This window comes from Lotus japonicus, chromosome 6 (genome assembly GCF_012489685.1).
Source record: "Lotus japonicus ecotype B-129 chromosome 6, LjGifu_v1.2".
In the NCBI taxonomy this organism is placed as follows: Eukaryota; Viridiplantae; Streptophyta; class Magnoliopsida; order Fabales; family Fabaceae; genus Lotus; species Lotus japonicus.
The window spans coordinates 65832989-65845126 of NC_080046.1; the positions used below are offsets into that span (position 1 = coordinate 65832989).

Sequence of the window (12138 nt, forward strand, 5' to 3'; positions counted from 1 at the left end):
ATATGGTAGAGTATAATCCTTGATTTATTTATATGGCCCACAAGGAAGTCTTGATCTTTGTTGCTTTTAAGTGAAAATATATTAGTAATTAAAAGATATCTAAATGTATATGCTTGAAAACAACATGTGATTAGTTCAAATTTTACATATTTAATTTCTCTTAAGTAAAGTTTCGAGTTCGATACGAAAGAAAATTCTGTTGAGGAAGCTACCCTAACAAAATGTGGTTGTTCCCAACTTTAAGATTGACTCACTTAATACATGTGCTTAGAAAAAAAAAATGTATGTGAAAAAAAAAAGATGTTATTTTCTCCAACATCTAAGGTGCAAATACATTTATGTAGAGTATAAGGATGAAGAAAGCCCTTTGGAGAGAACAATGCTTATTGTTGCATGCCTGCATTATCGATGATCTCAACTCTCAACTCTCACCAACATAGGAAGCAGAACAAAACAGAGACAGATTGTCTTCACAAGGAAACAAATAACATGCACTCTCAAACAAACCGAATATTCATTCTGCTTCTAATACATTCCATATTACAAATAAATAATCTTTATGGCTATGACTCTATGAGGATGGTGGAGCTTTGGCTTCAACAATAACAAGAACAAAAATAACACGGTTGTTCCTCATACTAAGCGGTTTCAATGGGGGAGCATTATGAGTGCTGTGAAACCAAGTTCTTCATACGCATTCTGACAGTAGCACTGCTTGTTATATTCGCTGGATTGATGTCAGGCCTTACCTTAGGCCTCATGTCATTGAGTCTTGTTGATCTTGAAGTCCTTGCTAAGTCTGGTACCCCACTTGATCGCAAGCATGCTGGTAATTTCTGTCATTCAGAGCATGAAGCTTTTTTCAATCACAGCCTCATTCTTTCCCTTACCAAGTTATTCTTAGCTACTGAACCTTCTATCCGTGTGTTTTCTCTTATCTGACAGATCTTTGTCATTGTAGAAATAGGAAGCACATTGTTCTGGACATTATGAAGTTATTGAATCTACAGCTTTTTTTATATACTTGTGTTTTTGTCATTACAGCGAAGATATTGCCTGTTGTCAGAAATCAGCACCTATTGCTTTGCACCCTTCTAATTTGTAATGCTGCAGCCATGGAGGTACAAGATCAACTAAACTCATTTACTAGTTTGTATTTAATCAAATGGATACACTAACATTAAATATAAGTGTTTCTTTTATCAGGCACTTCCAATATTTCTTGATAGTCTTATTGATGCATTTGGTGCGGTCCTCATTTCAGTGACATTGATTCTTTTGTTTGGTGAGGTGAGAAAGTTTTCCACCTTAAATCTTGAATCAATTATGAAACTCAGAAGCTACTATGCTTCTCCCATAATTGGTTTAGTCGGAATCAATTGTAGAAAGGTTTCCAGACATACATTGTTTACTATGTATCTCTGACATCCATTTATTTCTTTGAAGATTATACCCCAATCAATTTGTTCAAGATATGGTTTAGCAATTGGTGCAGCAGTGGCTCCATTTGTCCGTGTTCTGATGTGGATATGTTTTCCTGTTGCCTATCCTATCAGCAAGGTAACACACATTGAGTTGAATTTTCTTATCAGTAGTTTGTAATCCTTATTTTCATAAACATGAACCTGGGGCATTTGGTGCATCATTTCAGCTGTTGTTTCTTAATTTCCTTTTCCTTCTTGGATTTTGGTGCATCATTTCAGCTGTTGGACATCGTGCTAGGGCATCGTCGTCAAGCTCTTTTCCGCAGAGCTGAGTTGAAAACACTTGTAAATTTGCATGGTAACAAGGTCAGTATTGGAGCCTAAACCTACCTATAACCTATTTTCAGCTTATTAAATTTGCTTATGAATAAACGCTTATTAAGCGTTCAATTAAACTGCTTAGCCAAACACACACTTGTTTTGTACTCATCTTGTTATTATCAGAATGCTGCTGTTCTCGATCTACCTTTTACTTTCCAATGTAATTCACCTTATGTCACTGAGAGTTTTCTTATCTTCTTCTGTACTGGTTATTTAGACTTCTTCACTTGGAAACTCATGCTATCTTATCCTTGTTGCTTCTTCTCTATGATGAATTGTAATAGGCTGGGAAAGGTGGGGAACTGTCACACCATGAAACAACAATCATTTCTGGGGCACTTGAACTCTCTGAGAAGACAGCCAGTGATGCCATGACCCCTTTAGCTGAAACATTTTCTATTGATATTAATTCAATTTTTGATAGGTAATGTGTGTCAAAAAAATATAAAATGCTAGCTAGTCTTTGTTTCTTACACAACTTTCTGTCATTAAATTAAATTTATGTTATTAAGCAGGAATCTGATGAATCTAATATTGGAGGAAGGGCACAGCAGAGTCCCTGTCTATTATGAGGATTCTACAAATATTATTGGACTTATCCTGGTACATGGGGTTATATTTTTCTTTAACCCTTCAATATTGAACAGTCATTTTCCATCAGATTGAAACCTGTTGTATAAAACCAACCACACACAGTTTAGATGTACCTATTTTAATTCAACATATCAACTTTCCTTGAAAGATTTTAATGTTATCATAAATTATTTTTTCTTTTCATCTTAATCTTAGGTCAAGAATTTATTGACAATTGACCCAGAAGATGAAACACCAGTGAAAAATGTGACCATACGCAAAATACCAAGGTATTTTGTACATGTCTTGTAGTTTTAATGCCATTATATTACTAAAGATTCATATTGAAAATTTACAAATATTGACAGGGTACCAGAAATGATGCCACTGTATGATATTTTGAATGAGTTCCAAAAGGGCCATAGCCACATGGCCATTGTTGTTAGACATTGTGACAAGACAGGGCAGCAATCTTCCAATGGTAAGCACATGATTATGGTGTGTTTGTATTTTTGTCGGCACACATTTCAATACTTTTTGAATGTGTTTTTTGTCAATCCATGTCTCTCGTGTCATTAGACCAACTTAATGTAAATACAACGACACACACGTAATCCATTTAAACTATTTATCTTTTGCTAACATTCTATTTAGACTCTCTTTGATCCTACAAATTTCTTTCATATCCTGAGAAGTGTTCCCTTTCTCTGTGCATGTGAAATAGACATTGTAAGAGATGTGAGGGTGGATATTGATAGGGAGAAGCCTTCCCAAGAGAGAATGTTGAGAATTAGGAGACAACTCCATGCGAGGAAAAGCTATAGATATGCAAGTAATTCGTATAGGAGTGGTTCTATGAGCAAAAAATGGTCAGAGAATATGTACTCAGACATTGTGGAATTAGATGAAAATTCACTTCCAAAGCTTCCCCCAAAAGAAGAAGAAGCTGTTGGAATAATTACAATGGAAGATGTCATTGAACAGCTTTTGCAGGTAATAAGAACAATTTTGTTAAGTGTTAACCCTTGAAATCTTATTGAACCCTTTGTATTAATAATATTATTGTTTCTATGTAGGAGGAGATCTTTGATGAGACAGATCATCATTTTGAAGACTCTTAACTTGACAGTGTTCTTTCAATAAAACCAATTGCCTTTTACATTCTTCTCTTGGTGTTTAGATTCATACTTTGGGGCATCTGGATTCTGGAATGTGACTAGCCATTACACATACAACTAATTAAAATTTAGAAGATTTAGATAACATCAAAAGAAAAAGTTCATGTAAGGATGTATTATTATTGTAATATATTTTGAGCTTTTAATTGATTGTGTCTATAGACACTTGTGCTTATTGTATGCTCACAACAAATTTTCTTTGTCGGAGTACTAGCAATAAAGGGAAAAAAGATTAGGTAGCATATGTGATACAAATAAGTGCATATTTGTTTTTGCAAGGTAAATGCGATTTCGCGTATCTCAACGCATTATTTGTCATATTGAGTTTAACTTCGATCAGTTATAATTTGATTTACGTTGAATTCAACAGAAATCCAAAGACACTCTAAAAATAAACAAATCAGATGTTAGAAATAAATTTACTCTATTTCCTCTGATGTCAAAGTTCATTGAAACAAATCTTAGCCATCGTCGGAGCTCCTCTACCAGAGCTGACCCCAGTCCTCCACTGCGCCGCCCGCAACATTGATTTTATATTCTTTTTATAGGTAAATGTTAGTTGTTAGTAATGTTAGAAAGTAATCTCTCCTCAGTGTTCAAACCCTGCATCTTTCACCCTTCATCCCACCGTATTATTATGTTTCATAACTCTTACCACTTGAGTCATCGAGATCCTGATTGCGAAGGAAAAAGAGCGAAGTGAGTGAAAGATAAATGAAAATGAAAACCGGGGGTATTTATGTATTTTCCCAAAAAAATTGGGGCTTTTGTATAAGAGAAACAGAGAGAGAGGGGGAAACAAAACGAAGATTGAAATTGAAGCCTGAAGAGATCGTTGGACGGTGCCCGACGCAGACAGAGACAAGGTGCGTCGATTATTTTCCCCAATTTTGTATTTTGAGTTCTTCTCTAATTCTCTGGGTTTGCAAAGATTCCGACTTTACTGCTGTATTTGATCTCTGATTCTTCCTCCGTGAAAAAATTGGGTTTTGATTTTTACTCAATTTTGCATCTTTCTTGCCTGAAATTTCCACCCTTTATAGCTTGGAAGTTGGAACCATTTTGTGGGATGATGAAATTCTGGGGTTTACTGTATTGGGCTAGAACATGGTTAGATTTTTATTTTTTGGTGTGAATTTTAGGGTCCAATGTTGATGATACTTTGAGTGCTACTTTTGTAATTAACTAGAAGTTTGATTAATAATTTACACTAAGAGAACTTTGGAAACTAGAAAAATGTCAGTGATATATGAAATAATGGTTGTTTGTGAATTATCCCCTCGGAACACGAAACATCACACACACCACACTGAAGTTGTTTCTTAAATTTTTATTGAAGTCATTCATTTGTTTAAAATATTATTTTTAGAATTCTTTGTTTTGTTTTTGGGTGACATGATCAGATGGATCTGGAGAGTGAAAACAGACTAGCTGCTATGCTTATGAGGGAAGCAGCTGAGTTGCGGCGGCAGGCTGAAAAAGAAGGTGTTCTGGCTTATCTTAGTAAGCCTAATGTCCGGAATCGGCCAAATTCACGCTTCCTCACTGCTACTGTACTTGGGGTACAACAATGTTAGTCACTAATTTTACTGGTTATTATTGCTTTACATTGCCTTGTGTTTTATGGCTGTGCTTTTGAGAAAGTTTTAGGATTTTGTGGGAACTAGGAAATAATATTTTATATGCCTGTCATTTAATTGATCTGTTTGGTGAATGTGGGTATCTTTTGAGTTTAAAACATTCATATTCATTGTTTTTTTATTAGAGTGGGGGGTGGGTTTAGAAGAAGACAGGGGGGGAAACATTTACCATTACATATTATACAGACATATTGGAGAGCTTTATTCGACTTATGGGCTTTGTTCCATCTTTTTTCCTATTCTTTGCTTACTTACAGAGATCATCCAGAATGTTTGTCTCTTGTTTTTCCTTGGCTATATTGTCTAATTTATTCTGACTTTCTCTTTCTTATTATATGCAAAGACAATGGGTTGGGTATGGTTTGAGTTCTTTAGAAGTGGGCTTTCTTCTTTCTAGTGTCTTCACATGCACTGTGTGCGTCTAGTATTCATGGGTGATATATGTGACTGCTTTCTCTGTCCAAGATGTGTATCCTCTACTCGTACTCATGGGTTACGTACTTGGTACACTTGCCGTACTTTGTTTATCAGGGTTTATAGGATTTAGGTTGGGATGCACTTCAGAAAGAAATGTATGGAATTATAACCATTGACGTGGTCAAGATCACCATTTTTCTTGCAAGATCACACTATCTTACTATCTATTGATCCTGATCACAGTCATTGGTTTCACTTTGGTGCTGGTAGTTTATCTATATTAATGAAATTGAATTTCTTTTGGTGCTTTCCCCCAGCTAATCGAGTTGTGGAAGTAAATGAGATGTGGCGAGTACGGCAAAAAGAAAAAGAGCTGGATGAACGGGTTAGAGGTACATCATCAGATAAAAGCAGTGGAGACAGAAGCCATAGGGATGATAAAACATCAAGAAGTTCCATTGGTAATAGCACTAGAACATCTGCTTCATGCTCAAGTAAAAGACAATTTGAGATGGAGGTTAAAGACACATCAAAAGATAAAAATTCAAGTGACAGAAGCCACAGGGATAGTAAATTGTTAGGAAGAACCGGAAGACATGCTGTAATCGATGAAAGCACTAGTGCTTCTGCTTCATGCTTAAATAAAAGAGGACATGAGCATCCTCCAGAAGGTTTAAAGGATGAAGAGCTTGAGGAGTTTCTCCACTCAAGGTTTTACTTTTATGCATTCTGGTGTTTTTATATGCATGCATGCCTTAATATAATTCTCTCTCTCTCTCTATATTGAATTTAGAACTAAGGAAGCTCCATATTGGTGCAGGACCAAGCGAGGCAGAGGCGCTGTTGGTCCAAGAATGGATGAGACTGGGCCTTACCTTCCTCCTCATACAGATGGGGAGTTTCTCCACTCAAGGTTTTACTTTTATGCATTCTGGTGTTTTTATATGCATGCATGCCTTAATATAATTCTCTCTCTCTCTCTATATTGAATTTAGAACTAAGGAAGCTCCATATTGGTGCAGGACCAAGCGAGGCAGAGGCACTGTTGGTCCAAGAATGGATGAGACTGGGCCTTACCTTCCTCCTCATACAGATGGGGAGCCTAGTACTAGTCCTGATGCAAGGGAACGCCGTCGGGTTATTTACGGTCCGGAGATGCCTTCATCATTGAAGTTATATGAATCCTCTGAGGAGGAGACTGATGAAGACAGGCGGAGAAAGAGTAAAAAGTCTCGCTCTAGCTGCTCAGACAAGGAGCATTCTGAGAAGCGCAAGTCCAAGAAGAAATCTAAGCATAAGAAAAAGAAAAGGGACGAGAAAAGAAGTAAACATCATCATCGGTAATGCTGTTGTGTAATTCTATAATCTCTCACAGATGAATGTTATAATTTGCAATGGATATGGAACTCATGTTTGTACTTTGTAACATCTGTAACCTCAAAATGCAATTCCTCTTGGAGATATGAATTGTTTTGGCCATATGATGCAAGCAATTATTTTGCATTGTTTTATGGATTTCATTCCTATGGTGCAGAGTGCAGCCAATTCTTTTGGTCATATCACACTTCAGCCACATCTTTTTGCATCAAGATTATTTGCCTCTTTTTCGTGATAGTAATACAACAAATATACACCACCAGCCAAAGAATATGAGCTTGGCAAAAAGACAAACGTAACATTCTTGAAATCGAAAATATTGGCATCACAATGTGCTAAACTAAAAAACAAGATGTTTGGACCCTCTCAAGCAGAATCTTCTCTCCATGCTTCTCCGGAAGCAATTCTATGTTTTTAATTTCCTATCAAAATACATTTATTAATCATGAAATAAACTAAGTCATTAAAGCCAAATAGAGGGTTGAGATTTTGCATGAGAGCCAGACTCGAGAGGATCCTTGATGAAAGACAAGTGAGAAGCTTCTTAAGAAAAACGTATGTTTCACATATTGATCTGAATCGGAAGATTACTTTAGGACTTATTTTTTGTTCTGTCCTAATTTCAAGAATACTTAATATTATATTGAATTAGAGAACATAACAATTATTTCTTTCAAAATAAAATGAACCACATACCCATTACAGCATGTTTGGATAACATTAAAAAGTCTGTTTAATTACATTTGAAACAGAAATCCCACTTTCTCAAATAAAAAAAGTGAAAGAAATTTCATCCTTTTTATGTTCACCAGAATACACACTTAATTATGTAACTATGCCATGGATCCTCCTACACCAAAATTCCCATCAAGACTATTAGTATAATATTATTCTTTTGAGAGCACTATCACAGTATAAAGAGGGTCCGGTTCCTCTGCACTTATTTATTTATTTTATGCCTTTCCATCCTAGATGTGTATTGAATCGGTGTTGAATCATGCAAATTTGGCAGGAGGTGCTCTGTAATATGCAGGCACAGTTACTGGGAAGAACATTTGTCTGATTCCTTCAGCCTTAATAATAGGAAATATAATACCAGATGCACCCTGAAATGTTAATAAAATTTTTGATTCAGAATCATAAATTCAATTCTACCATTAATCACTAATATACAGAACTTGTTCCACCATAGATTAGCATTGGTATCTGAGAAAAAAAGAGATATACTAACCGAAATCAATCTAGCTCCAATCCACATGCGTTTTGGAGAAGGAAATGGTACCAATAAACGACCAACACCATAAATAGCCACGGCAAAGAAGTGGAGAACTAAGCTTAATGGCTTTGGATTTAGACCAGAGAGAAGAGCTATTGGTCCATCTGAGAAAACACCTCCAAGTGTCAAATAATCAAAACATGCCTGCCTCATTTCCTTACTAGCTGGATCAGGGGAAGCACAAAACACCTTGTATAATGCCCCAGCTAATGTGTTTATTGTAGATGCCACTGGCTGCAAACAAAACCAAGTTGTTTCTCATTAAGTTACTAATCAAACATGACAAAGGGTATTTAGCAAGTTAAGAATACAAGAGAGAGCTTAAGGAGGCAGGTAACACTTTATAAATTGTATATTAAGAGTCTGTTTGGATACGAGCTTATTAAGGTCTATTTACTGGAAAAAGCACTAAATATGCTCCACTTGATAAGTGCTATTTGGTTTGCATCCGAACGAGTCTACTTACCTTGCGAAGGGTGTAGAATGATTCCAGATATTTGCAAAGAGAAGAAGCACAATGCAGATCCTGCAAAGGCCTAAGAAGATCCCTTAACAAAACAATGTCAGACAAAGCAACAGTCATTCCTCCTCCAGTTAACGGGTGGCGCATGTTGAAGGCGTCTCCCATCAGAAGGGCACCGGGTGTGGGCTGAGGAGATGCAGGCATGCTTCTGTTTGGCATGCTTCTTATGCTTCCTTTATCAACCGCTGCTACAAATGCAGATTGCAGCTCTTGCGGAACCTGAAACACAGTTCAATTCCCTTCCATTAGTTGCAGAAACGTTTGCAGCCGCAACATAAGGAGTTATGGAGCCCCCGCATCAGCATCGCGGCCACTCCAACCTGCATTTGTCCGTAATTTCACAATGCACCAACGACCGCGACCCTAACCGCAAGAATGATTATTGTAAGATGTAAGAATGAATGATTATTGTACCTGAGGAGCTACTATTGTTTTCAAATAATGAGCCATGTCACCATTACCAATGGATGGTAATTTTTGGCCAGGCACATCAACCAAACACCGAATCTCAGTGCTGCTAATGGGGTAAAACAAGATGGGAGAAGGATCAGCCAAGACAACATGGCCATGGTTTGCATGTGGAAGGTTGCAGTTTTCCAGAACTAGACCAACAAAATGAGATGGTACATCAACCTGTACAAATAAGTGTACTCATCATGTGTCAAGCAACAATGAACTATAATTGAAAAAAGATAAAACCATGTAGGTGCAATAACATAATATGTTTGGATCCACTTTTATTCTTCTCAGAATTGGTACCCTCTCCACAGAAGCTGCTCTTAGTATGTGTTTGGTTCCACGTTTGAGAGTATTAGAATCACTTCTAATTGACTAGAATCACTTCTAGGTGGTTCTATAGATGTTTGGCAATCAACTTACATCATGTTTGGATTCACGTTTCAAATCTTCCAAAATCACTTCTACTAAAATGCTACTAGTAGCTTCTCTCGGAATAAATTCTCCTTCCAACATGACAATCTACCGTGTATCCAAACACACTTAAGAGAATTGATTTTGGGAGTGCATAGAAGCTAGAAATCAATAGGGGGAGTAGCTTATGTGGTGTACATATGAGATTTCATAACTGGATTTCACAAAATTATCCTATCGAAATCACTTTTCCTATTTTAAACGAATCCAAACAAAAATCATTTCACTTTCAACTCACTTTTTACCATAATCAGAATTACCAAAATCAATTTTATCCAAAATTTATTCTGAGAACACTGATCCAAACACATGTGAATCAACCTGAGTTCTTTTCTGAAGCACATCTCCACAAACGTGTAAATCTACCAAGTTTCCAAATACACATTAAACAAACAATCAATAATCAGCATGATTACCTTTGGGTTGCAAAGAGAACGTCTCAAGTTGGAGAAACAACCATCACATACTATGGTGAGAGGAGCCATTGCTGTGAGCTCTTGTCCACTCTTGGTTTTGTAGAGCACCCCTTTGATTGTCCCATTTTCTTCAAGTAGAGATGCGACAGTTCCTTGTTCTAACTTGACACTGCACAAAATTGGAAGTAAGAAGGTGTTTTCCAAGAATTTTTTTTAACTTCAGAAGCAAGGAATCCTTTCAGGAATGAAAATATGATAAAAACTTGTACTTTGGAAGAGATGAAGCCTTCTCTCGCATTCTCTGAATGAAACGGCCATTGTGAAAGCTTCTCCCAGAGATATCAGAGTCAAATTTTTTCAAGGGATAGGAAAGTTTGGTATTCTTCCCATCCTTGTAAAGTGCATATCCAAAGACTCTCTGAGCATCAATTTCATCCACACAATCTGCAATGACTCATAACAATCATTTTTTAAGTGCCTTGAATTTGTCCAGCAAAGGCAGAGGAATTTGCAAATTCAATGGACTAAAAATCCTCATCTATCAAATTCTAATTCTAATATATGTGTGTCACATTTGACATGTTTCTTGCGTAGTTGCTTACCTTCAAGACCCAGCTCAATTAGCTTAAGATAACCTCCAGGTTGTAGCAATTCACCCACAATCCTATCTGGTTCAGTTAGGTCCCTTTCAATAACATGCACTCTCCTTCCATCCTGAAACATGAAATAAAACTCAAGATCATTGATCACTTTAAAACAATAAACATATGCTTCATTGTGTAAAATCCCCAAGGTTCTCCAAAACATATATATTTTCCACTTGGATCCGGTTACATAAGTACAAACATATCGAAAAGACAAAACTTGTGACACAAAGTGGATCTCATGCAGGTAGTTTTACCTTGCATTTTTGGAAAAAAATTGATTCTACCGCTCGAACCTATGACTGCAAAGTCACATAGCAGCAACCTTAAGGTTGCGTTGAGCTCACCCTCATGTACAAACATATATATTGAGATAAAACTTATTTGCAGGTTGTGACTCAAGAAAACTGTTTCATTTCACAAACTTAAAAAAAAAAAAAAAAAACCTTTCAACCTTTCCAAGCGTGTAAGCAAGGGCTGCACCAGCAACACCAGCACCCACAATAACGATATCCACATCTTCTGAAGCTTCTGTTGAGCATTTTCCATTTTCTGATGTCCTTATAATTCGACCATTACTTTCTTCCTGAATTTTACTTGTGGCCTTCTTCTTAGCTGCAAAAGCAAAACCGTGCAAAGCAAACAAAAGAACCAAACTAGAAGCTACAATCCCTCCCAGAATATAATGATAATCCATCTTCAATGGATTGGTGAAGCTGTATAAATTTCAGAAGTAAAGGAAAGATAATTAAGAAGAAAGGTGGTAATGAAAAAAAAGAGTTTGATTATCTAGTTTCTTGGGAGTCCTTCCTTATAAGGGAAAGTGGTTGAATATAAGTACATCATATACTTGTTTTCTTTTTCTTTATTTTTTTTATATAGGAGCCAAAAATTCAATTAATTTCCAATTTTACCACCGATAATGCTTTTTAATTATTTCGCTTTCATTTCATTCTCAAGTCCCGGAAATTTGGAAGCATTTGGAGCAATGATAATGGCGGTTGCAGCTATTTGTTTGTATACATGTGGTAAATGTTGGTTGGGGAATCATACTAGAAACCAGAAACTTAAGGGTAGCAGATAGAAATTAATTCAAACTAGTACACTCAAAATATTGTCCTTATGGTATCCATGTGCGACACCGTTATTTAAACAGAAATATAAATAAATGAACTATCCGGAGACCAAAAAATAAATGTAAAAAGCGCCATTAAAATAAATATTGTCCTTTGTTGGTGTCTGTCACCTGTTAAGTGATTCTAAGCTTAATCTCGTGTAAATGAATGTTAAGTATCATTAGTTTGTTAAGTATCATTAGTTACACTTAAGACAAACGAAATTATGTCTTCTAAAGTGAAT

At 36.3% G+C, this 12138-nt stretch overlaps 3 protein-coding genes across 3 annotated transcripts; 2 read left to right on the top strand and 1 right to left on the bottom strand.

Moving 5' to 3' along the window:
* The first annotated feature begins 589 nt into the window (after nt 1-589).
* LOC130722447 (DUF21 domain-containing protein At2g14520-like) lies at nt 590-3756 on the top strand. The gene is made up of 11 exons (XM_057573177.1): nt 590-829; nt 1045-1121; nt 1207-1290; nt 1447-1560; nt 1704-1790; nt 2090-2229; nt 2321-2408; nt 2595-2668; nt 2747-2859; nt 3103-3371; nt 3455-3756. The coding sequence occupies exons 1-11, from the start codon at nt 652-654 to the stop codon at nt 3497-3499; spliced, it is 1269 nt and encodes a 422-aa protein (XP_057429160.1). The 5' UTR covers nt 590-651; the 3' UTR covers nt 3500-3756.
* Nucleotides 3757-4315: 559 nt separating this feature from the next.
* Nucleotides 4316-7092, top strand: LOC130722449 (uncharacterized). Its single transcript, XM_057573179.1, has 5 exons — nt 4316-4422; nt 4960-5128; nt 5931-6324; nt 6434-6526; nt 6636-7092. Exons 2-5 carry the CDS (start codon nt 4960-4962, stop codon nt 6955-6957), a joined length of 978 nt encoding a protein of 325 aa, XP_057429162.1. The 5' UTR covers nt 4316-4422; the 3' UTR covers nt 6958-7092.
* A 562-nt stretch (nt 7093-7654) lies between these two features.
* On the bottom strand, nt 7655-11832 carry LOC130722446 (squalene monooxygenase SE1-like). The gene is made up of 8 exons (XM_057573175.1): nt 11234-11832; nt 10738-10849; nt 10405-10579; nt 10136-10304; nt 9204-9422; nt 8733-9008; nt 8222-8500; nt 7655-8096 (listed from the first exon to the last, which is right to left on the bottom strand). Exons 1-8 carry the CDS (start codon nt 11474-11476, stop codon nt 7986-7988), a joined length of 1584 nt encoding a protein of 527 aa, XP_057429158.1. The 5' UTR covers nt 11477-11832; the 3' UTR covers nt 7655-7985.
* Nucleotides 11833-12138: the final 306 nt, after the last annotated feature.

What these genes read in the sequence shown, in the direction of transcription:
- LOC130722447 (XM_057573177.1), top strand. Translation starts at nt 652, where the DNA reads ATGGGGGAGCATTATGAGTGCTGTGAAACCAAGTTCTTCATACGCATT. An exon ending in ATTAATTCAATTTTTGATAG is followed by an intron (nt 2,230 to 2,320) that starts GTAATGTGTGTC and finishes GTTATTAAGCAG; the next exon opens with GAATCTGATGAATCTAATAT. An exon ending in ATATTATTGGACTTATCCTG is followed by an intron (nt 2,409 to 2,594) that starts GTACATGGGGTT and finishes TCTTAATCTTAG; the next exon opens with GTCAAGAATTTATTGACAAT.
- LOC130722449 (XM_057573179.1), top strand. Translation starts at nt 4,960, where the DNA reads ATGGATCTGGAGAGTGAAAACAGACTAGCTGCTATGCTTATGAGGGAA. An exon ending in TGTACTTGGGGTACAACAAT is followed by an intron (nt 5,129 to 5,930) that starts GTTAGTCACTAA and finishes GCTTTCCCCCAG; the next exon opens with CTAATCGAGTTGTGGAAGTA. An exon ending in GAGGAGTTTCTCCACTCAAG is followed by an intron (nt 6,325 to 6,433) that starts GTTTTACTTTTA and finishes ATATTGGTGCAG; the next exon opens with GACCAAGCGAGGCAGAGGCG.
- LOC130722446 (XM_057573175.1), bottom strand. Translation starts at nt 11,476, where the DNA reads ATGGATTATCATTATATTCTGGGAGGGATTGTAGCTTCTAGTTTGGTT. An exon ending in TTGCTTACACGCTTGGAAAG is followed by an intron (nt 10,850 to 11,233) that starts GTTGAAAGGTTT and finishes TTCATGTTTCAG; the next exon opens with GATGGAAGGAGAGTGCATGT. An exon ending in AATTGAGCTGGGTCTTGAAG is followed by an intron (nt 10,580 to 10,737) that starts GTAAGCAACTAC and finishes GAGTCATTGCAG; the next exon opens with ATTGTGTGGATGAAATTGAT.